This window comes from Rutilus rutilus (assembly GCF_951802725.1).
Source record: "Rutilus rutilus genome assembly, chromosome: 18".
Classification (NCBI taxonomy): domain Eukaryota; kingdom Metazoa; phylum Chordata; class Actinopteri; order Cypriniformes; family Leuciscidae; genus Rutilus; species Rutilus rutilus.
The window spans coordinates 1030656-1053519 of NC_140231.1; the positions used below are offsets into that span (position 1 = coordinate 1030656).

General features: G+C 40.9%; 1 protein-coding gene across 3 annotated transcripts in view; it reads right to left on the minus strand.

The window, feature by feature from the left end:
* LOC311276838 (NACHT, LRR and PYD domains-containing protein 3-like) overlaps window positions 1-22864 on the minus strand; it is a gene marked incomplete at its 3' end in the record, with an annotated part of 62856 nt that overhangs the window by 39754 nt on the left and 238 nt on the right. For 2 of the 3 annotated variants that reach the window (XM_084386788.1, XM_084386790.1), the window contains exons 2-7: window positions 21558-21643; window positions 21161-21292; window positions 19987-20103; window positions 17315-17431; window positions 15109-16902; window positions 14680-14841 (exon numbers count right to left, since the gene is read on the minus strand). In XM_084386788.1, the coding sequence (XP_084242914.1) occupies window positions 14680-14841; window positions 15109-16902; window positions 17315-17431; window positions 19987-20103; window positions 21161-21292; window positions 21558-21607 (2372 nt within the window). In that variant the 5' untranslated portion in view covers window positions 21608-21643. Of the gene's footprint in view, window positions 1-14679; window positions 14842-15108; window positions 16903-17314; window positions 17432-19986; window positions 20104-21160; window positions 21293-21557; window positions 21644-22654; window positions 22852-22864 lie in introns of those variants that run through there. The other variant, XM_084386789.1, reaches the window with a different exon arrangement.

Here is a 22864-nt window from a genome sequence, read left to right on the forward strand (position 1 = left end):
CAGCCCCTGAAGTGAGACACGGAAAACAGAAATACTGCAAAATAATAATGCGACTAAACGAGACGAAATAACGTCATAACATTTCGTCTCGTCTCGTTTTGGTCAACGAAAATGAAGAGACATTTTAGCATAGTTTTTATTTTGTAAACCACATTTAGTCTTGTTTTTATTCGTCAACAATATTGCATTATACATTTAATTATAGTTATCGTCACATGACCAGCATTTACGTTGCGTCTCGTCTCATTTTCGTCACGTGATAAAGGTTCGTTGACAAAGATTTTTAGTCATAATTTTTGTTGACGAAAGCAACACTACAACCTAAACGTGACAAAAATATCAGTGATGGCAAAGCTTTTCAAATCAGAGCTCGACGAGGACCTCTGCTGGTGAGAGTGAGAGAAAGCGCTGTCGCAAAATGTTTCACAACCACGCATTAATCTTAGAAGCAACAATGAATGAATCAATGGAAAGATGAATAAATTAATGAATCAGTATATTAAATACATGACAATGATCTGTAGCATTGCATATTCTAGTTACTCCAGACAATAAAAGAAAGAACAATAAAAAAATAAAGAAACCATTTTGTATAGTGGATTGTGGACATTTTTCCTGTTTGTAAACAAATAAAACTCATTAATAGAGTACATAAATAGTTTTATACAATAAATAAATACAGGTGCATACACAGAAAAGACACACACACACACACACGTGATTATCGTAAATCTGTAGCCTACTACAGACCAACAATGTAGTGTAGCCCAGATGGGCAAGGCTTATAGCGGCTTGTGCTTAATGATCTTTGTAAGAAGTGTTCTTTAGAAGTACTGGTGCTTGGGGAGAGGAGAATGCTTAAAGTGTTTTGAACTGGGACCAGTGCAGTGCTTTGAAACAGTGGGAGTGTGTGTGTAAATGACAGTGACTTTGCTTTAAGAAATGCAGACACAGTGGAATGGGAATATTTGATACTGCAACAATAAACTCTTGCATTACAACAAACAGTTCAATGCAACACAATACACCTTAACAAACCACGAGGACACGCCCTGTGTCGCGCATTTTTGAACCAGATTACGAAGCGGTCACGTGGGTGTGTCTGAAACGAAGCTTCAGATGTCATTGTTCTTGTGATTTTGATAGAACGAATAAAGCATCGATACAACGCTTCACTGAAAATCATTTGATTATTTTGACACATGCCTCTGTGTCACGGCTAACATCACTAAAAATTATCCAATAACCCAACAGAAAGTAGCGGTGAGACAAAGTAGCTTGGCAGAATCACGCAGTTTTAATTTTTATGACAAACATTAAAAAATGTTTTCGATTATTTAGGAAGGATGTTGAAAACTTATACTGAGGATGATTAATAAAAATAATTCTGTATTTCATGGATTAAAATATACAAAAAAATACTGAAATAAAGATGCTATATACATAATTTATTCACCAAAACTAAAAAAAAAATATTAACCTTCCTTTAAGTCAGCGGTTTTCAATAGGTGAGGCGCGCCTCCCCTGGGGGGCGCCAAAGAGCCACAGGGGAGGCGCGACACGCAAAGAAAAAATAACTGTATGCAGCTCTATTGATATCGGTAATTGTGTGTGCGAGTATTAGCTTTAAAATGCGTCGTTTCCTTGTCCCAAGTCAACAGAAGTCAGCATTAAGGGAGGATACGGAGCCCGGGAAGTCACCTGTGTGAGTAAAAAAACGATCCGTGGCGACGGTTTTGCAATCCGTCCGCTCAGTTTATAAACAGTATAGCCTACTCACGAATTCTCAAACTGTTCTCTCGGTTTAACAAATCGTGCCCACGGATTAATAAACCGTACCCACGAGTTTCTAATCCGCGCTCTCAGACTTGTTAACCGTTCCTTCAGTTTTTTTCACAAATTCATAAACCGTGCCCACGTAGTATTGACGAGTTCATAATGCGGTGAATTCCCGCTCCCATTTACTTCATAATCTCATTAACGTTATAGAGAGACGCTCGTCACGATCTGTGCACTGCCGCGTCTCGCGCTCGCCATGCAGCCAGCTTCAGTATCAGTGCACCTTATGAACCGTGGCGTTAAATCTGCGTTTCTGTCAGTGCGTGACTACAGCTTGTTAATAAACTACAGCTGTTTTTTAAAAAAAATTTATTGATCCATTTCATACAATCCGTCCTCATTTGTCAAGTCCACTTGCGCAAAAACGTTTTTCATGTTCAACTGTTTTTTTGTGTGTGGATGCTGCTGATAAAACAGCTTCGCCGAGACTACAAAGAGACATGCATTTGTGTGTGTGTGTGTGTGCGTGCGTGTGTGTTTGTTTGTTTCTTTTGTAAAAGTTTCCCGGATATAACTTGCCTATTTAATGCACAATTTTCCTTACAAATGATATTATCAGCATTACAATGTGAGTAAATGTAGCCGTGTAAAATGTAAGGGATGATGCCACCCTTCTACAACAATGTGCATTTACGTTTAGATTGTAACATATTTAATGGCATGGAATTACAGTGTAATTAGTGTTAGCTCACTATCTTAGCCTTTTTCAGTGCATTAGGTGAGGTAATCTGATAATATTAGTGATTCTCATTTAATATATAAATTGTAGTGCACAGTGTTTATTATAATGGGGTAGAATCCGCAGTTTAGTACTCACTACTCACTATTCATGAGTACTTTTAAATAAGCTTCTTTTTTACTCTTACTCAAGTAGTTTTTTGGACAAGTACTTTCCCAGCAAACACAGAACGTTGGCGCAACGTAGCCAACCTTCTAACAACGTTTTAACAACATGGCCAAAAGGTTGCTATAACTACGTTGTGTGGTGAAGGTTGTTACAGCGTTGTCACAATGTTGACATTGAACCACCGTTCAGGGCCATTGCTTAAGGTTGTGCCTAGGGTGTCTGGACAACCACTGGACTACATAATGTACTCGTCACTGCCCTGAAGCGCGAAAATCAGACTTTTAAATTCCAACCACCTGTTGGGCTCATTGTGTTCTCATTCATCATCGAGCAAGGATACGTGAGTATTGCGTTTAGCCTACCTCAGCTATCAAACACAACCTACAACTTTAATTTCTAATTTGATTAATGTTGGATCGCTCGCACTGTTTAGTTTTTCGTTTGATCTTTCCGCTATTTAGTCTCATTCGTTTCTTTGCTCCTCTGGATTTGTGGATATGTTTCCCCGGTGACACCTCCTGCTTTCGGCTACTGTCCGCCATACAGACCCGCGGTTTTGTTCATTAAATGTTCTGATCTGCCTTTGCTTTTTATGTTTTATTTATTATACTTAAAATAAATTTGTATATTCGTTTATTTCGTTTTTTTTCTTTTTTCACAAATGTAGCCTATGACTTTTGGAAGTGCAATTTGATTATATGCAGTTTTAATAAAGTTGAATTAACGAAACCTTCTGTCATTTTTACTCTTCAAAGTGTTGGCTTAACTTGGCTACACTTGCAGGTGTTGATAGCCCCATTAAATAATAATATAGATAAACAATAAACGATAAAAAGTATATAATTATCTAACAAAATGCACCATATAAAAATATTGTCAGAACGTCGTCTCTCAGTTCCTGAATGTCGCGCAACAACGTTGCTACAGCCCTGTCACGTCTTACATTTCTACGTTGTTACAATGTTGCGAGCACGTAGACAGCGACGTTGCCATAGCAGAAATGCAACGTGCCAGAGACGTTGCCACAACGTAAATGTGTTTGCTGGGTTTTACTCTACTCACACTACATTATTTTGACATGTAATGGTAGCCTACTTTTACCTGAGTATGATTTTTCAATACTCTTTCCACCTCTGCTGATTTTGTTCGAGATAATGTGCATCTCCTTCAAATGTGCGCTTAAAACCCAGACACACCGTGCCGATTTCAGCCGTCAGGTGTCGTCGGCGGTAGCTTTGGCACCGATTGCACATGTTAAGCATGTTTAGTTGACTTGTGGTTAGGCCTACTGATGTTCTGTGATTATAAAGTAGCCTCAATTAGGCCTGCATGAAGTTGGAAATGATTTGCTGTTGCAAAGAATCGTTTATGAATGCACTTTTAAGAAAGTTGTAGAAATAAAATAATATTTACATTTTTATCAAACTCATCATTGCCTGGAACACACAAAAGATGGCATTTACTGCAGAGGCGTGTGTGTGTTAGGGGAGGCGGACTTTTTTGGGGATTTTGGGGAAGGGGGGGCTCGGCTGTCCTTACCTACTCTAAGGGGAGGCTCACATTCACCCAATTTGAAAACCCCTGCTTTAAGTAATATTTTTTTTATGTGAAATACAAATATATAATATTTACAAGGGGTTAATGCAAAAAAATCTTTTGAATGAAAATCAAGAGAATTGACCAAACAGACGCAGCGCAATAGAATAGGAGTGCAATAATTCTGACTAAAACATTTACATTAACACCAAACCATAAATATATTTTGCTAAGATATTTGTTGTTGTTGGTGAACATAAATGTGCTATATGTAGAATTTCAAACCTACAAGTGTTTATTTATTTTCATTTTTAGTTTAGTGAATTTAATTCTTGAAAACGCATTATTTAGTTTTTAGATTGTAATGTCACAGTGTTAGATTGTAATGCGATTGTCAGGGATCAGCCAGGCTCCACCACCACCCAATCACTGCTCTATATTAACTCTTTCCCCCAGAATATTTTATTCTAGTTTCATGCATTCTCTTTTATCAACACTTGAATGTTGGCAAGTTTAATAAAAAAGCAACGCGTTGAGCATAAACTTAAGAAGCCATGTCAGATTGCACTTAAGGCACATAGCTGGGTCTCGGATGCAGGATGGCCTTAACTCCGCCGGGGGTAAACCCCAAGCAAGCTGGCGTTAATGCCAGGGCTTGGAGATCTCCCAGTCTCTTTAAAGAAATAGCTAAGAGAAAGGCTATCTTGAACGTGAGGTCCTAGGCGAAGCCGACTTGAGGGATTCGAAGGGAGCCAGAGATAGGCCTTCGAGAACTACCGCCAGGTACCAGGAAGGAACCCTGGACCTGACTGTCAGTCTCATCCTTCATGTACCATGGAGGAATAGTATGACCAGTTGGTGCTTTCCCAAAGGCCCAACATTCAGTGGTGCATGGAACGCCACAATGGCAGCCACATACACCTTACGTATGGACGGGGAGAGATTCGCAGAGAAACGATCTTGAAGAAACTCCAGAAATGAAGCCACTGGGCAGTTAACTGGACCTAACTCATGTTCTCTACACCTAGTGGAAAAACATTCCACTTGAGGCCATATAATCTCCTAATAGAGAGAGCCCTAGAGATAAGTATGGTTTCGTCCACCATAAAACCATACATCGAAAACCATACTCGGGCCGGCTAAAACGGGGCTACCAGAAGAAGACTGATGCCCTCCTAACGGACCCTCTCCAGGGCTCCCGGGAGCAGAGCGATCGGGGGAAAAGCGTACAAGCAAAGCCTCGGCCAGGCCTGTACCATGGCATCCAACCCCAGCGGGGCTGGATGAGTGAGGGAAAACCAAAGTGGACAGTGGGACGTCCTTCGAGATGCAAACAGATCCACTTCCATTGGTCCAAACCTCTGCCATATCAGCTCCACCACCTCTGGATGGAGTCTCCATTCCCTGGGCCTCAGCCCCTGCCTCGACAGGATATCTGCTCCCTGATTCTGAACCCCCGGGACATATATTGCTCTTATAGATAATATTTTCCCTTGGGACCATAAAATAATCTGATGCGCCAATCTGGATAGAGGGCGCGATCTGAGTCCCCCTTGTCGGTTCAGATACGCTACCACTGATGAAATGTCTGAATGTATCAAGACGTGGTAACCTTTGATGTCTGGGAGGAAGCTCCTCAGAGCCCTGAACACATTTATATGCCAAGGATGATGATGGTCCTGCCACAGACCCCTGGCAAAGTGGCCATTCATAACCGCGTCCCAGCCAGTGAGGGAAGCGTCTGTCGAAATGGTTTTCCGGTGACATGACGCCCCTAACACTGGACCTTGGGACAAGAACCAAAGTTTCTTCCATATTAATAGGGAACAGAGCATATGAGCGAAGTGGAGCGGTGAGAATCTCCGCTCATCGCTCACTGAACTGTTCACCCCTCCGCTCCTCCGCTCAAAGCTACATCAGGCCGCTCCGCTCATTTTCGCTTAGCGCTCAACGCAGTTTGCTTCGCGCTCCACTCAAATTTCACGCCGGCGCCTTCGTATCGTGGTTATCTATTTTCTAATATATTTACTTCTTATTAAATCCAGACAATTGGTTGATGAAACATTGATTAAAATTAAGATACAATTAATACAAAACGAAATTAAATTTAAAGACAGGCTTTGTGCTTTCTGTTTGAGGTCTCAGTGAAAGTTTTAAAGCAGTCTTAGTGCCGCTTTCAGAGCGCTCACGTCCGTAACGGAGAACTGTCCCGTCCATAACATAGTTTTTTTTTGTATAAATTTCTAAATAAATGCGACTTATAGTCCAGTGCGAGGCTAGGCCTATATATGTTTTTTCTTCTTCATGACGCATTTTTTGACTGATGCGCCTTATACTCCGGAGCGACCTATATTGATAGGCTACAACTGTATGAATACTCATTTTACTTTTTGAAGTACTTTTTGAACTCCATTATTGAGCCGAGTTTTGCCTGAAAATAGTCTACTGTTGATGACTGTGCAAGACAAATGGATTCAGGGTCAGGCTTGATTGAGCATGCTTCAGACTCGTGGTGTGAGCGGAGCGAAATTGTGGCGGGAAATGCGACGTTCCGTCCTTTTGAAATTGCCGCTCTGCGCTCTGTCCAAGATCCGCCCGCTCGCGCTCCCCGCTCGCTCGCGCTCCACTCCGCTCACATGCTCTGATAGGGAACGAAGGCATCTGCGCGTAACCTTTATTATACGGAACGGATTCCCCTTGGGAGAAAACCCCTTGGCTTTGAGCCACCACTGAAGGGGCCTCATGTGAAGAAGGCCCAAAGGAATTATGTTGGATGCCGCTGCCTTGAGGCCCAGCAGTCTTTGAAATTGCTTTACAGTGATGGCCTGGCCTAGCTTTATCCCTGACACCATGGCCAGGATGGATTCGATACATGGGGGAGACATACGTGCCTGCATCGTAACCAAATTCCATACCACGCCCAGAAAAGTTGTTTTCTGAGCTGGTTCTAACACACTTTTCTTAGTGTTGAGTCTCAACCCCAATTTCTGAATGTGGCCAAGTACGACATCTTGATGCCGAACTGCCATTTCTCGAGACTGGACCAATATGAGCCAGTCATCGATATAATTCAGTATACGGATGCCCTGAAGCCTCAGTGGAGCCAGAGCTGCATCCATACACTTAGTGAACGTGCGGGGAGAGAGTGCTAGGCCGAACGGAAGAACCCGATATTGGTACACTTCCCCCCCGAAAGCGAATCTCAGGAACCTCCTGTGACATGGAAGGATGGAGACATGAAAATAGGCGTCTTTAAGATCTATTGTGACAAACCAATCCTCAGATCTGATTTGATTCACGATGATGGGAATAGTGAGCATCTTGAACCTTCAGGCCAGAAGGCGATAGCAGTGCGTCCAGCAGAAAAGATTTGTCTCTTTCTTTTATCCCTGACAAATTTAGCCACAGATGTCTCTCCGTGGCCACCATAGCTGCCATAGAGCAGCCAATAGCACGCGCCGTCTCTTTAATGGCCCGGAGAGACAAATCTGTGGCTTTTCTCAGTTCTGCAATATCAGCGGGAGTCGGTCCCTCGCCCTCATCCAGGTCTTTAAGGAGGTCAGCCTGGTATGCTTGCAAAATCGCCATTGAGTGCAAGCATGTACCAGCCCGACCAGCCGCCATATAAGCCCGGCCAACCAGTGCAGAAGTGTCTCTGCACGGTTTGCTGGGCAGCGCCGGGGTTTTAAGCGAAGATGCCAAATGAGGAGATAGATAACTAACTAAAGCACCCTCCATTTGCGGCATCTCGCCATATCCCAACTCTCTCGCACCCACCACATTACTATAATCACATGACGTAGGTGATGAGATACGAGACGAGTGGGGTTTTCCTAGGATCTGGAGATCTCTTTATGTAGATCTGGGAAAAATTGCAAACCCCGGCGCTGAGGTTGTGAACGGTGCTGCAGAAATCTCTCGTCTAGCTTGCTTTGACGAGGATCATCCTGCTTATTTTGTGGCCAGCTGATGTTGAGTCTGGCCACAGCACGCGTCACAACCTCCACTAGCTCCTCATAAGCGGGAACATGAGCCGGCGAGTATGACTCATGTTCCTCGCCTTCGATGCTGAGCACATCCACTTCCTCAGAAGCAGATAGCTCGAGCACCGGGCACTCGTCGCGGGCAGAAGAAGTCGCATCGCGGGCTTCTGCACCGTGAACGGGCGCCACAGAATCTTCGGATGATGAACGAGAAAGTGCCTTGGCAGTCTCGTTCTCATACGAGATCCTTTTGCGATCCTTACGATCTAAGCCGCCGCGCCGCCTCAACGGACGCGGGACCCGAACCGCGGAGATCGCGAGCCTGGCCATCTTCATTAAAAACAGCCAAGCGGGAGCACAGCACTCTTATAGGGAGTGCTTCACAGTGTTCACAGGCAGCCCCCTCGAGACACATACACACATAACTGGTGTGTGTCCCCACCCGTAAGATATCTAGGGCAGGGGTGCACACACCTAGTATATTGTTCGCTCGCCATGTTATATATATATATATCTCTGAGATCAAACTGACAGACAACACCAAATATGACAGACAACAACAGAGAGCGCTTGCTGAAGAGCGAAAGCTAATGTATGTGTGTGCCAACGTCACTTTTATGCATCCGGTTATGCCGTCACATGTTACGTCATGACGCAACACCAATCAGGATTGGATTAGTTTCATTCATACTTCAGAGGCGCACGCTAAGGGAGAGTCCCCAAAGAGTCGTTGTTTGGGGTGGAGGTAAATTAAAAGCAATCGTGATGTCTACATATGAAGGAGACTCGCTCCCTCTGTCAAAAATCGAGGGGTCAAGGGTCTGTCCATATAAACTTCCCTTGTCCACTTCACGAAGTGTAACACACTGGCGGTAGGGATTCCCACGAGGGAAAGTGCTTAGGGCAGTTCACGAGTGTGTGTCTAAAAGTGAAGTGTATCACAGCCCTGGTTGGAGCTAAACTCTGCAGGACGTCGCCCTCCAGGAGCAGGATTGAACACTTCTGCTGTAATGGATTAAAGTCAAAGTCAAAGTTTATTTATAAAGCACTTTTTTAAAAAACAACAAGTGTTTATCAAAGTGCTGTACACGTATATCCTCTATCAATGATACAAACAATCAACAGCAAAAAAATAAAAGCAATAAAACAACTCTCACATAGCGTCAAATGCCAGACTGTAATAATAGGTTTTAAGACTAGATTTAAAATCAGCAAGTGAGCCTGTCTGATGTACAGAGGCAAACTGTTCCAAAGCTGCATTCTGGACCCTCTGCAGTCTGGAGAGAGAGGCCTGACTAATACCTATATAGAGGCCATTACAATAATCCAGACGCGATGAGATAAAAATGTGAAGAAGTCTTTGAAAGTCTATAAAGGACAGGAAAGATTTCACCTTGGTGAGTTGTCTCAATTGGAACAAACTAGTTTTAACTACCAAGTTAATCTGTTTATCCAATTTAAAATTAGAGTTGTTCCGATTCCGATACCAGTATCGGAAATGCCGCCGATACCAATCAAAATGCTGGCATCGGTATCGGCGAGTACTTGTACCCATGTACCAATCCGATACCATTTTCTTAAACAATAACATTACCTAGTAAAGCACGCTAGCTTTGCTTAACGCGGCAAATCGGAGATCAGTTCTTCTTCGCTGCTCTAAACAGTGGTTGCTTGTGGCAACGCAGGAAGTTGTGCTGTTGCCACAAGCAACCACTGTTTAGAGCAGCGAAGAAGAAATGAAAACGCGCGCTGGCAGTATGTCCGCTGTTTGGCAGTATTTCAGACTGGACCAACCAGCCATTAAAACGGCGACATGTCTCATATGCCATACTGTAATTTCGAGGGGTGGCACAAGAAGAAGCAACTTCAACACGAGTAACTTAATAAAGCATTTGAAGACGCGTCACCCCGCAGAACACGACGGTTACATAAACGCAAGGGCAGAGAAGGATGAGCCGCGCCAGAATCAACAATCTCTGGAAGCTTCATTCAAACGAAGAGAAAGGTTTTCAAAAGACAGCCAACGAGCGATACATTTATCCAACAAAATTATTGAGTTTATTATTCTGGATGACCAGCCGCTGTTCAGTCATCGAAAACAATGGATTTCGCCGCTTAATTGAGCATTTGGAGCCCCGGTACAGCTTGTCTGGTCGCAAATACATCTCTGAAACAGCGTTCCCTATTCGAGATAGTGCGTAAACACATTTCATGTAAACTAAAAGATGTGAAAACAATCTGCTTTACTACCGACATCTTTAGTTGAGGTTTATTTATACACTATTACTCAAGTCTCTTATTTCACTACATTGTGGCTGCACTTATTTAAAGGACTAACGTTAGATTGAGTACAAGTTACTGTTGAACTTTTTTTCTTTTCTTTTTTTACTTATGTATTTCAAAAATGAAATGCCGTTTATTTAGCAAATTGTTTCTGGACTTCAAGTTATAAAGAGATTATTTTTTCTTATATTATTCATAGTTATATAACTAAATAAAACAAATACCTTTTTCAGTTTATAGGATTAGATGTGTGGCTGCATTTGAAGTTCTTTTTCACTTAAGAAAAATAAATAATATATTGCTGTGAAATGTATGTCAGATAATAAAAATACTCTAGTTCAATGTATGTATTTGTTCATGTTTTATTAAGGGATTAGTCTGAAGCACACCATAAAATAATTATATCAATTCATACAGGACTAGTATGAATTGCAGCTGTATAGATACACACCCAGGTATCGGATCAGTACTCGGTCTCGGCCGATACCCTGAGTCCAGGTATCGGAATCGGTATCGGGAAGGGAAAAAGGGTATCGGAACATCTCTATTTAAAATCACAGTCCATAATAACACCTACATTTTTAACATAAGGTTTCACTAGTGGATTCAATTCCCCAAGATCCAACTGTAAGGATTCATAAGTGCCACCCGGCGTAAACAGCATGACTTCGGTTTTTTTTTTCATTAAAACTTAGGAAATTCAGTGCCATCCAGGCCTTGATTTCCTCAAGACACCGTAATAGAGGCGCTAACGTAGGAGTGTCTTTTCTTTTCAAAGGCAGATAAATTTGCGTGTCGTCTGCATAGCAATGAAAAGAGATATCAAATTTCCTAAAAATATGTCCCAGGGGGAGCAGATACAGGGCGAACAAAATAGGCCCCAAAATGGAGCCCTGGGGGACCCCACACATGAAAGAAGCCGTTGAGGAGGCAAATTCTCCAAGGCGAACTGAGATAGTTCTTTCAGACAAATACGATTTAAACCATGCCAACGCAGTACCCTTAATACCAACACATTTTTCTAAGCGTGTAATCAAGATCTTATGGTCTATGGTATCTAATGCAGCCGAAAGATCTAATAAAATTAGAATCGCACAGTTCCCTGAGTCAGTAGTAAGTAACAAGTCATTAGAAACCTTCAACAGTGCAGTTTCTGTACTATGCAGGGACTTAAAACCAGACTGAAACACTTCATGGATACCATGTAGATCTAGGAATGCATTCAATTGTGCAAATACAACCTTCTCCAATAATTTAGACAGAAACGAAAGTTTTGAAATAGGTCTAAAATTAGCAAAGACTGATGAATCCATGTTAGATTTCTTAATTACTGGTTCCACTGCTGCATGTTTAAAAGACTTAGGTACAACTCCCGAGGCCAGGCTACTATTAATAATCGCAAGTACAGTAGGGCCAATAGCTTCAAATGAGTCTTTTAAAAGACGTGGAGGAACAATATCCATGCAACATGAGGATAATTTCATTTTAACCAAAATCTCTCTCAGTGAGACAAGAGACACCAGCGCAAACTGATTAAAAACAGCAGGGCACTCAAAGAAAACGGGTAAAAAAGTCAACGGAGAGGATATGTTAGATCTAATAGCTTCAATCTTATCAATAAAAAAGTGAAGAAAATGTTCACACAATTCGGCAGAAGGCTCTAAACAAGTAGCTTGGGGAGTGTTCAAAATAGCATTAATAGTATTGAACAGTACAGCTGGCTTATGGGAATTATTACAGATAACATTAGAGAGATACTTTGATCTAACACTTTTTTGATATTTAGACAAATTATGCTGTAAAATATCAAATGAGATCTGTAATTTATCCTTCTTCCAGCAGCGTTCCGCCCTTCTGCATTTCAGCCTTATAGCTCAAGTAGTAGCATTTTTCTCGAACTGTCCTAAAAGGGGCAAATGTATCCAAAATACTTTGACAAGTTAAAAAGAACGATGAGGTTAGTTCTTCAGTATTAAGCCCACATGAGGGCATTGAATAATCGACCTCAATTGCATTGAAAGCCTCAGAAAATAATTGAGCAGTTGAAGGATTAATCGCCCGACGCCGACGTCTTGGAACAGTCTCTTTAGAATCCCGAGAAATACATATCTCAAATAAAACAGGCAAATGATCAGAGAAAGTGGCATCACAGACATCAATATTACTAATAGGCAAGCCATATGTCAAAACCAAATCTAGAGTGTGTCCACCTATGTGTGGAACTAGCGACAAACTGAGTTAAGTTAAAAGACTCCACAAGATTTAAAAAAGCGTTGGCCAAAGGCTTGGCGGGACATTACACATGGATATTAAAATCCCCCACAATTAAAACCCGGTCATATTTAGTCATGATTCCGGCTACAAAATCAGAAAAGTCATCGATAAAGTCCTTATTATATTTGGGTGGGCGATAAACCACAGTGCACAACACTGGATAACTCAGACTTAATTCAAAAACACTGAGATCAAAGCTGGAGTAGGAGGAAGAAGGCAGACGCCTACAGTTTAAATGTTCTTTAAAAATCGTTGCTACTCCGCCTACTCGTCCCGTTAGCCGTGGAGAGTTGAAATAGGTACAATTCAGAGGTAAAACTTCAGAAAAAACACTTGACTCACCAACACCGATCCAGGTCTCAGTGACACACAACATGTCCAAGTCCTTGGAAGTAAAAAAGTCATTCAGAATGAAGGACTTGATAGCTAGTGGTCTAGCATTCACCAAGGCTATCCTCACAGGAGTTGAATCTTTCAACGACAGAGATTCACGGACCAAAGACCGATGGAGAGTTGCGTCCACACCTCTTTTAAAACGGGATGCCCGATAAGTTATGACCGGAGGCTCTTTATCCACATCAATCACAGGTACCAACCACCTGTACGCAGGATTCCAAAAGCGTCGAAGCACGTACCGACGACAATCCACGTCAAGATCTCCCAAAATCCGAAGAGGATCGGCATTCGGGAACAAAGTCATTAAAGTCTTTATTTTAACCAACAGACCACCTTGTTTGCCACGGCGTCTGAACCGCTTCTTCCTCCCGAGAGAGCATGGGGTTCGGCAAAGATAGGCAGGTAATCCACGAAGGAACGGTGGAGGGGTTGAGTTGTTTGTTCCACCCCGGATCACAATATAAATCGGCGTATAATCCAAAGCCGACCTAATGCTAAGAAGTGTTTGGCGATCGTACACTAATAGAGAGTTTGTAGTATTTAAAATAGTCAATAAAAACAAGACAAACATACATGCAACCAGGAGCAGCAGATGGCTAGCCACACACACTGGCGCCATCATGCGAGAGTGACCAATACACATATAAGATATAAGATCCTAGGAACATTTTTACTTAATAATAATAATAAGTTTATTTTATATAGCGCCTTTCTCAAACCCAAGGTCGCTTTACATAGTAGGAAGGCAAGGAAACACAACAACAAACAACCAAAACAATACAACAAAGACAAGTTATCTGTATGAAGCTATGAGTTGGGTGTGGAGAAGTGATCATTAAACAAAAAGGTCTTGAGATGTGCTTTAAAGAAGGGAAGAGAAGGACAGTCACGAAGAGGTTGTGGGAGGCAGTTCCAGAGTTTGGGGGCCAAGGCACTGAAGGACCTGCCACCCAGAGTGCAGAGTCTGGAGCGGGGGATAGCCAAGAGATTTTGGTCAGAGGATCTGAGTGAGCGGGAAGGAGTGTAAGGGATCAGGAGGTCGCGGATGTAGGGGGGAGCAAGGTTGTGGAGTGCTTTGAAGGTGAGTAGTAGCACTTTGTATTTGATCCGGGACGGAACCGGTAGCCAGTGGAGTTGGTGGACAATGGGGGTGATGTGTGCTGATCGTCTGGTATGGGTGAGGTTATACTTTACAGAAGCATTGAGTTTCATGATAATATAATATTTAAACTCAAATCAATATTTTGTATCCAATTATTTACTTTTGTGGCAAGTAGATGTATAATAAGCAGGCTAATATACATTCAAACAGTTCTCATCACAGAACAAACCTGACAGGGTGATCAGGACTGAAACAGAAGGGTCTTGTATCGCCCTGAATGCACAGCTAGCCACGGTTTATCCATTACATATAAGTATTAGTAATAAATACAACTTTGGAAACAATCTTTTGTTTATTTGTTCATTATTGACCATATGAAGAAAATGGAGGAGGATGTTGACAAATTAATACAATCTTACCACAGTTTCTCAAGTTTACAGTGAGGATCCAAGAGTAGCTTCACTCCTCTGTTTCCTAGTTTATTTCTAGTCAGATCCAGTTCTCTCAGGTGTGAGGGGTTTGATCTCAGAGCTGAAGCCAGAGCAGCACAACCTTCATCTGTAATACCACAATAACTCAACCTGTAGAGATTAAAGATACATGGTTACATGAATACAAAGATACCTCTACAATCATCAGATCACACACACACACACACACACAAACACACACACACACACACACACACACACACACACACACACACACAACTCCTCAGCTACTTTATAGTGTGTCTCGCATGTACCAGAAAATGAACCACTTTTGTTGCTTTGGTTAGAAAGCACCTGCTAAAATCATAAATGTGATCATATTTGATCAGTGTAGTGATTGTTGTCAGAGTGACTTACTGAACTGATCTGGATTCTTTAACCACAGGTAGCAGCTTCTGAAGAACTTCATCCGCTGTATTTTGTGCTCCAATAAACTGATTTAGATTAAAAACATCCATCTTCTGCTCTGATGTCAGCAACACATAAACCAGAGCTGACCACTGTGAAGAGGAGAGTTGGGTTTCTCCTATTTCTCCAGATTTCAGATAACGTTGAATCTCCTGCATCAGTGAATCATCACCCAGTTCATTCAGACAGTGGAAGAGATTGATGGATCTCTCTGGAGAGCGATTCTCCCTGATCTTCTGTTTGATGATCTGAACTGTTTCCTCTTTGTTGTAGGAGCAGCTTCCAGTCTGTGTCAGTAGTTCTCGTAAGTGAGTCTGATTGGATTCCAATGAGAGACCCAGAAGGAAACGCAGGAAAAGGTCCAGATGTCCATTCTTACTCTGTAAAGCCTCATCCACAGCTCCCTGATGCAGCTCAGATAATGAATGATATTTCTTCTGGTTTAAAACCTTAGACAACAGACTTGGTTTGGTTTGTTCAAACACATTTATGTTCTTGTTTGTTAAGTAAATGTGTGCATATAGAGCTGCTAGATGTTCCTGGATGCTCAGATGAACAAAGCAGAAGACTTTCCCCTTATACAAGCCCAACTCCTCTCTGAAGATCTGAGTGCACAATCCTGAGTACACTGATGCTTCTGTCACATCAATGCCACACTCTCTCAGGTCTTCCTCATAGAAGATCAGGTTGCCTTTCACAAGCTGCTGGAAAGCCAGTTTCCCCAGTTTGAGAATCATGTCTTCATCTTTCACTCTCTTCTCATAGTCCTTCTCATGTCTGATGTTGGTCTGAATGATCAGGAAGTGTGTGTACATTTGAGTGAGAGTCTTGGGAATCTCTCCTCTCTCTGCTTCACTCCACATCTTCTCTAGAACAGTGGCTGAGATCCAGCAGAACACTGGGATGTGGCACATGATGAGGAGGCTCCTTGAGGACTTCAGCTGTGTGATGATTGTATTGGCCAGCCTCTGATCACTGATTCTCTTCCTGAAGTATTCCTCCTTCTGTGTGCCACTGAAGCCTCGTACCTCTGTCACTCGATGGACATACTCAGAGGGGACGAGATCCGCTGCTGCTGGTCTGGAGGTGATCCAGATGAGAGCAGAGGGAAGCAGATTCCCCTCAATGAGGTTCATCAGCAGCTCATCCACTGAGGCTGATTCAGATATATCACACAGTTTCACTTCGCTCTTAAAGTTCAGAGACAGACGACACTCATCCAGACCATCAAAGATGAACAACACTTTATATTCTTCACTGGATATGTCCATTTCTGTTGTTTCAGGGAAGAAGACATGAAGAAGATCTGAAAGACTGAGTGTTTTGTCCTTCATCAAGTTGAGCTCTCTGAAAGCAAGTGGAAATATGAGCTGGACGTCCTGATTCTCTGTCCCTTCAGCCCAGTCCACAATGAACTTCTGCACAGAGACCGTTTTTCCAATGCCAGCGACTCCTTTTGTCAGCACAGTTCTGATGGGTTTGTCTTGTCCAGGTAAAGGTCTAAAGATGTCACTGCATTTGATCGGTGTGTCCTCTGTTCCTGCTCTCCTGGATTGTGTCTCAATCTGTCTCACCTCATGCTCATTATTGATCTCTCCACTTTCACTCTCTGTGATGTAGAGCTCTGTGTAGATCTCATTCAGGAGTGTTGGGTTTCCCTGCTTTGCTGTTCCTTCATACAGACACTGAAACTTCTTCAGCAGATTTGATTTGAATCTGCTTTGGACCAGCTGAGAGTCATGACTGAACGATTAAAATAATAGATTACAACATGAATTATAGATTTGAAAATAAATAAACACTGTATTATTTTTAAAGTAATTTATTCATTTGGCTAGTGTGACTACAGTGAGTTGGTATAAGTGGTCCAAAGCATGGATGTAAACAAATACTCAGGGTTTGAGGGATGAAATGAAATGGCATTTCTAAATGTCTGTCTAAAAAAAGAGGAAGAAAATACATTCTCTTCAACTGGTGTAGGATCAATACAAAATATTTGCACACAAAAAACAGCAACGATTTGCTAAAATAAAATAAAAACTGGCGAAGATCTTTTTTGATCGAAATGTTGCCGTTTTTATTTTTCAAAATAAAGGATATTGTTAAACAGATTTTTCATTATTATTATCTGTCTGTCTAAACCTAAATATTGTACCTCAGATCAGTTGATGTGTGTTTTTCCTTAAATGTTACTAATGTGTCAATAGACCGATCACTCTTCATGGACACACAGCTGGACTCCGGTGAGTTTGATCTCTTCACATGTAACTCACTATAATAGAAGAGACAATAGAATAGAGATATTAAAATATGGAGAATATGAAAATCTCCGGTGAGTTTGACCTCTGACTGTGTAATTGACTTTAAAAGAAATAGTGACAAGAAGAATTATAGTTAAAGTGATAGTTCACCAAAAATGAAAATTTCCTCATGATTTACTCACCCTTAAGGTGTATATGACTTTATTCTTTCAGACGAATATAATCCCAGTTATATTAAAAAAATATCATTGCTCTTCCAAGATTTATAATGGCAGTGAATGGAGGACGAGATTTTGAAGCCCAGAAAAAAGTGCATCCATCATCATAAAAGTAAATCCATACGTGTTACCATGGGGTTAATAAAGTCCTTCTGAAGCGAAGCGATGCATTTGTGTAAGAAAAATATCCATATTTATAACTTTATCAACTCAAATAACAAGCTTGCGCAAGTCGACTTATGTCAAAAGAGTAACACTAGACGATGTATGACAAAGATTTAGGAGTATCGTAAGCTTTGACGCCTCTCACAGTTCAAACAAACAGGGCTGGGCAACAAACTCAAGCTCTTCCCACATTTCTCTTTAAAAATTATCGTTTAGACTTAATTCATGACCGGTGTTTTGTTTTGCTCTATCCTCTGCGCTTCCGCGTTCGTAATCCAGTGTTACTCTTTCACTGTAAATCAATGCGTACGGCCGTTTGTCGGGAGCTACTTATTTTAGTTGATAAAGTTTTAAAGGAACACTCCACCGTTTTTTCATATTAAACTATGTTATTCCCTTAACTAAGACGAGTTGATACATACCTCTCTCGTCTCAGTGCGTGCACTAAATCGCTTTGTCTTGCGGCGAAACTTTGTTAGCCGAGTTCATTCAATATGTGCCAAGCAGAGAAGCTACAAAACACCTCCACGTTTTCCCTATTTAAATACAGTTACTCGCGTAGTGTAACTCGACCTAGGACGGTGACACAAAACAAAACATTGCGCTTTTCTAAGCGTGTAAAATGGATAACTATATTGTATGGCGGAATACCATAGCAAGTGCTTGGAAGCACTTCGACTTCGGCGCAGTAATATCTTCACTAGAGGGAGCAGGAGCCGGTGAGAGGATTTTTCACGAGTGAAGATATTACTGCGCCGAAGTCGAAGTGCTTCCAAGCACTTGCTATGGTATTCCGCCATACAATATAGTTATCCATTTTACACGCTTAGAAAAGCGCAATGTTTTGTTTTGTGTCACCGTCCTAGGTCGAGTTACACTACGCGAGTAACTGTATTTAAATAGGGAAAACGTGGAGGAGATGAGAGAGGTATGTATCAACTCGTCTTAGTTAAGGGAATAACAGTTTAATATGAAAAAACGGTGGAGTGTTCCTTTAAATATGGATATTTTTCTAACACAAATGCATCGCTTCGCTTCAGAAGGCCTTTATTAGCCCCATGGTAACCCGTATGGATTTACTTTTAATGATGGATGTGCTTTTTTTGGGCTTCAAAATCTCGTCCTCCATTCACTGCCATTATAAAGCTTGGAAGAGCAATGATTATTTTTTAATATAACTCCGATTGTATTCGTCTGAAATAAGAATGTCATATACACCTAGGATGACTTTAGGGTAAGTAAATCATGTGGTAACTAGAGATGCACCGATTACAATTTTCTTGGCTGATTCCGATTTCCAATTTTTCATTGAGTTTGACCTGCCGATTCCGATTTCATTTTTTCTAACCACTTTACAGCACACACAAATATTTATTTTCTATCTTGTCTTTAATAGAACATTTTGCATAGAACAATGGAACTATATAAATTACTCCTGGAGTGGGAAATTAAAAGTTAATTAAAATTAAACTAAAAGAAAGCTTATACTGTATATTCTGACTAGTTTACTCTTTTTTTTTTCTTTTATAAAACACCATGTAGTACTTTTACCCAAACTGAATAATAAAAACAAGTTTAAATGGGTAAATTTTCTATAAATATTATTTTCTGACATAGCCTACTCCAGTTCTTGTAACACACTAGACATGCAAATTCTGTGCATTTTGGGCACTTTTGTGTGAAATAATACTTATTTTGTCCATCAAAAGTGTGCTTTCACTTTAATTGAGCGTGAGCAGCAGCAAAAAAATAGACTCGGCGCTTAAAAAAAACCCCGCTTCACTGCTGCTCACGCGCCGCTCCTGCTCGCGGTGTGAATGCACTCATTGATTAACATGCACGCCCCAAAAAAATACGCACTGCTCATGCGCTGCTCACGCTTGCGGTGTGAAACGGCCATCATTCATGAGGTTTCCTATTGCGTTCCGTTTGCATGTGTGATGCTGATGTTGCGCGATGTTAATCATGCCGGGTGCATTTGACCGGCATAAAATCGGCATATGTCAGACTAACCGGCCGGTCGCTGGTCATGGCCGATCACGTGAAAATCAGCCAATTCCGGTCACAAGCCGATCAATCGGTGCATCTCTAGTGGTAACTTTCATTTTTGTATGAACTATCCCTTTAACTTGACAATTTTACATTGCACCATGATAGTTATCTATCCATCCCAAATGCTGTACCTCAGATCAGTTGGTGTGTGCTCTCCCTTAAATCCTGGTGGTTTGTCCATAGACCAGTCACTCTTCATGGACACACAGCTGGACTCCGGTGAGTTTGATCTCTGACTGTGTGATTGACTTTAAAAGAAATAGTGATTAGAATAATTAATGTAGTTAACTTGACAATTTTCAGGGGGGCAGGGTTTCATAAAATATTGAAGCTTCCCCAGGCGTTGATTAGCCGACCCCCACCTGCTGTTAGCATCCATCGACTCCCATTCATTTTGGCAACACTTTGACAGTGAATAACTTTACATCTGAGGCGTTTAAAGACTCCATTTGTCCATTATTTATTTCTAAAGAAACACGAAAATGTATAAAAGGCTCCATTACCTTGTAGCTTACGTTATGGCCCTGTAGAAGCAGTTTTTGTAAAAGTAGGCTAACGATTGCATCATAACCCCGCGACTCTCTGTCGCACAGTAGAGAGATTACCGTATGGACAGGAGGAGAAGCTCGCGGGCAATCGGGGGGACGTAGAGGCAAATTGACAAAATAACTAATCAGAATACTTAGCTAAAGTTTCTCCTGCTCCAAGCTCATGGACAGCTCCTACTCACACTCTCCGTCTCTGCAAGTTTCGGAAGGGAATGATTCAGATTTCTCTCGGCACAGCTACTAGAAGACAGACGTCACATCTACGTCGTCGAGCTCAGTGTGAGTCTGCGCAGTACGCTCAGCCATCAGGAAGTGAAAGCTTCTAATTGACTTCACTTTTCTCCGTTGAATCCAATGGGGTCGCTGTGTCCAGTTTATATACGGTCTATGACAATTTTACATTGCACCATGATAATGTTATCCACAGTGGTGTGAGAAGTAACAAATTACAAATACTCACGTTACTGTAATTAAGTCGTTTTTTTTGAGCAGTTTAAAAATTGTGTAATTTTACTTTTACTTGAGTAGCCTACATTTTAAGTGATGTATTGGTACTTTTACTCCACTATTTTCCTTATGTTTGTGGTCATTACTCGTTACATGCTTGTTTTAAAATGTTATTTTTATCCATCAACGTGATTGGATCGAGTAATCGGTCTCGTAACTGACTGACAGTCGGTCTCGTAACTGACTGACTGAATCGGTCTCGTAACTTCAAATCAAATTATGCATAGATAACTTTAACCGCTAGCCTTACCTGTTGTTACTCGTGGCTGCTGCAATTGGTGTGTGTTTTCCCTTTAATTCTGGTGGTTTGTTCATAGACTGGTCACTCTTCATGGACACACAGCTGGACTCCGGTGAGTTTGATTTCTCCAAATGGAATTGACTTTATCAGAATAGGAGACAGAAATTAATTTTCATTTACATGTAGATAAACCTCATATAGAGAATCTATCCAAGAGAAGCTTCACAAAAGTTGAAGAGTGAAGACATTGCACAAGGATAAATCCAGCCATCTCTCTATTCCATTCACGGCACCAGACTAGCTTTCAGAACACCTTCCCAATCATGGCAAACATGCAGAACACCCTGTTATGTGACATACACTGTATTATCCATTACATTAAGGTCATATGAAGATTGTGATGTACCTGAATGCTGGAGAAACATCTCCATCTCTGAATGTTTCTCTGTCCTCCATGATTCATTCAGTCTTCATGGAGCGTCACAGGTAAGCCTGAAGAGTCAGAAACACTGATTCAGACACACTGACAAAGTCTTTCACCTCCATATGTAATATATGAGGACAGAGGAGCAGATTTATGACACAGATGTCCTGTGTGTCTTTGAGAAGTTGACACAAACACTGAAGTTTCACATTCGCCATATTTCATATTTCAGAGTTGACCAGAATGTAGGGACAGATACAAAATCTATTTATTTATTAATTAAATTACAAATAATACAGAAAATATATATTATATGCAATTGTTTATATAACTTAAAAGAGTAAACACAAAAAATATTTAAAAATTAGACTTAATTGTTTCATGATAATTCAAGTTGAATGTATGAGTCATGAGGTGGAGACAGTCAATAAAAGGTGCAGTGGGAGTCATTTAGTTAATATTTCCCCATTAAATTGTATTTCTAAATATACAAAGCATTATTTTTAGTGATAGTGTAATATAATTTGTGTTATTATTCAAAATTGATTCAAAAAAGTTTTTTATTATTTAAATAAAAGAAGGTTTATCTGGGAGACTCAAAATGTACCCCCAATTCTAGAATGACTTTATAATTATTATATCTGAGCTGATGGGGATGATTGTAACAATGTGCTTCGACTGGACCCACAAACACACTGTGGTCACTCTATATGCCAACATTTAGTACATCTGTGAAGTGACTAACATGCACAAATATGTGTTCAATATTTATTCCAACTTGTTTGCTGTTTGAAAATAAAATGGTTTCATGTTTGTTTACTTTTTATATGTAGGTTGTAACAACAGCACTCCTTGTACTTGACGTTGGCTTACACAGAAAATGAAAAAACAGTTAATGTTTTTTTTGTTTTTTAACAGTACAAACAATGGTTTCTAGAACGTTACGCATTAAGTAGTGTTCCCCTATCTCTAGATAACGAAAATTAGGCATAAAAAGTGTAATACAAATACAAACCAACAAAAAAATACAAACAATAATACAATTTAGATAAACATTAAGTTCATATGTGGTTACTTACGGTAATTAGAAAGTCACTTTCTTACGCCACACTTGAACACTTTACTAGACCAGAGAATGTCTAAGGGTTAATGTCTGACTCGACACAGCTTCTCAAAAAGTTCCTGCATAAACAGCTAAAAACAATACTAATAAATATTGCTACATTAGCATTAGATAGGCCTACATTTTTTCCCGATCTAAGTATTCCGCCCTGGTGTAAAATGGCGCA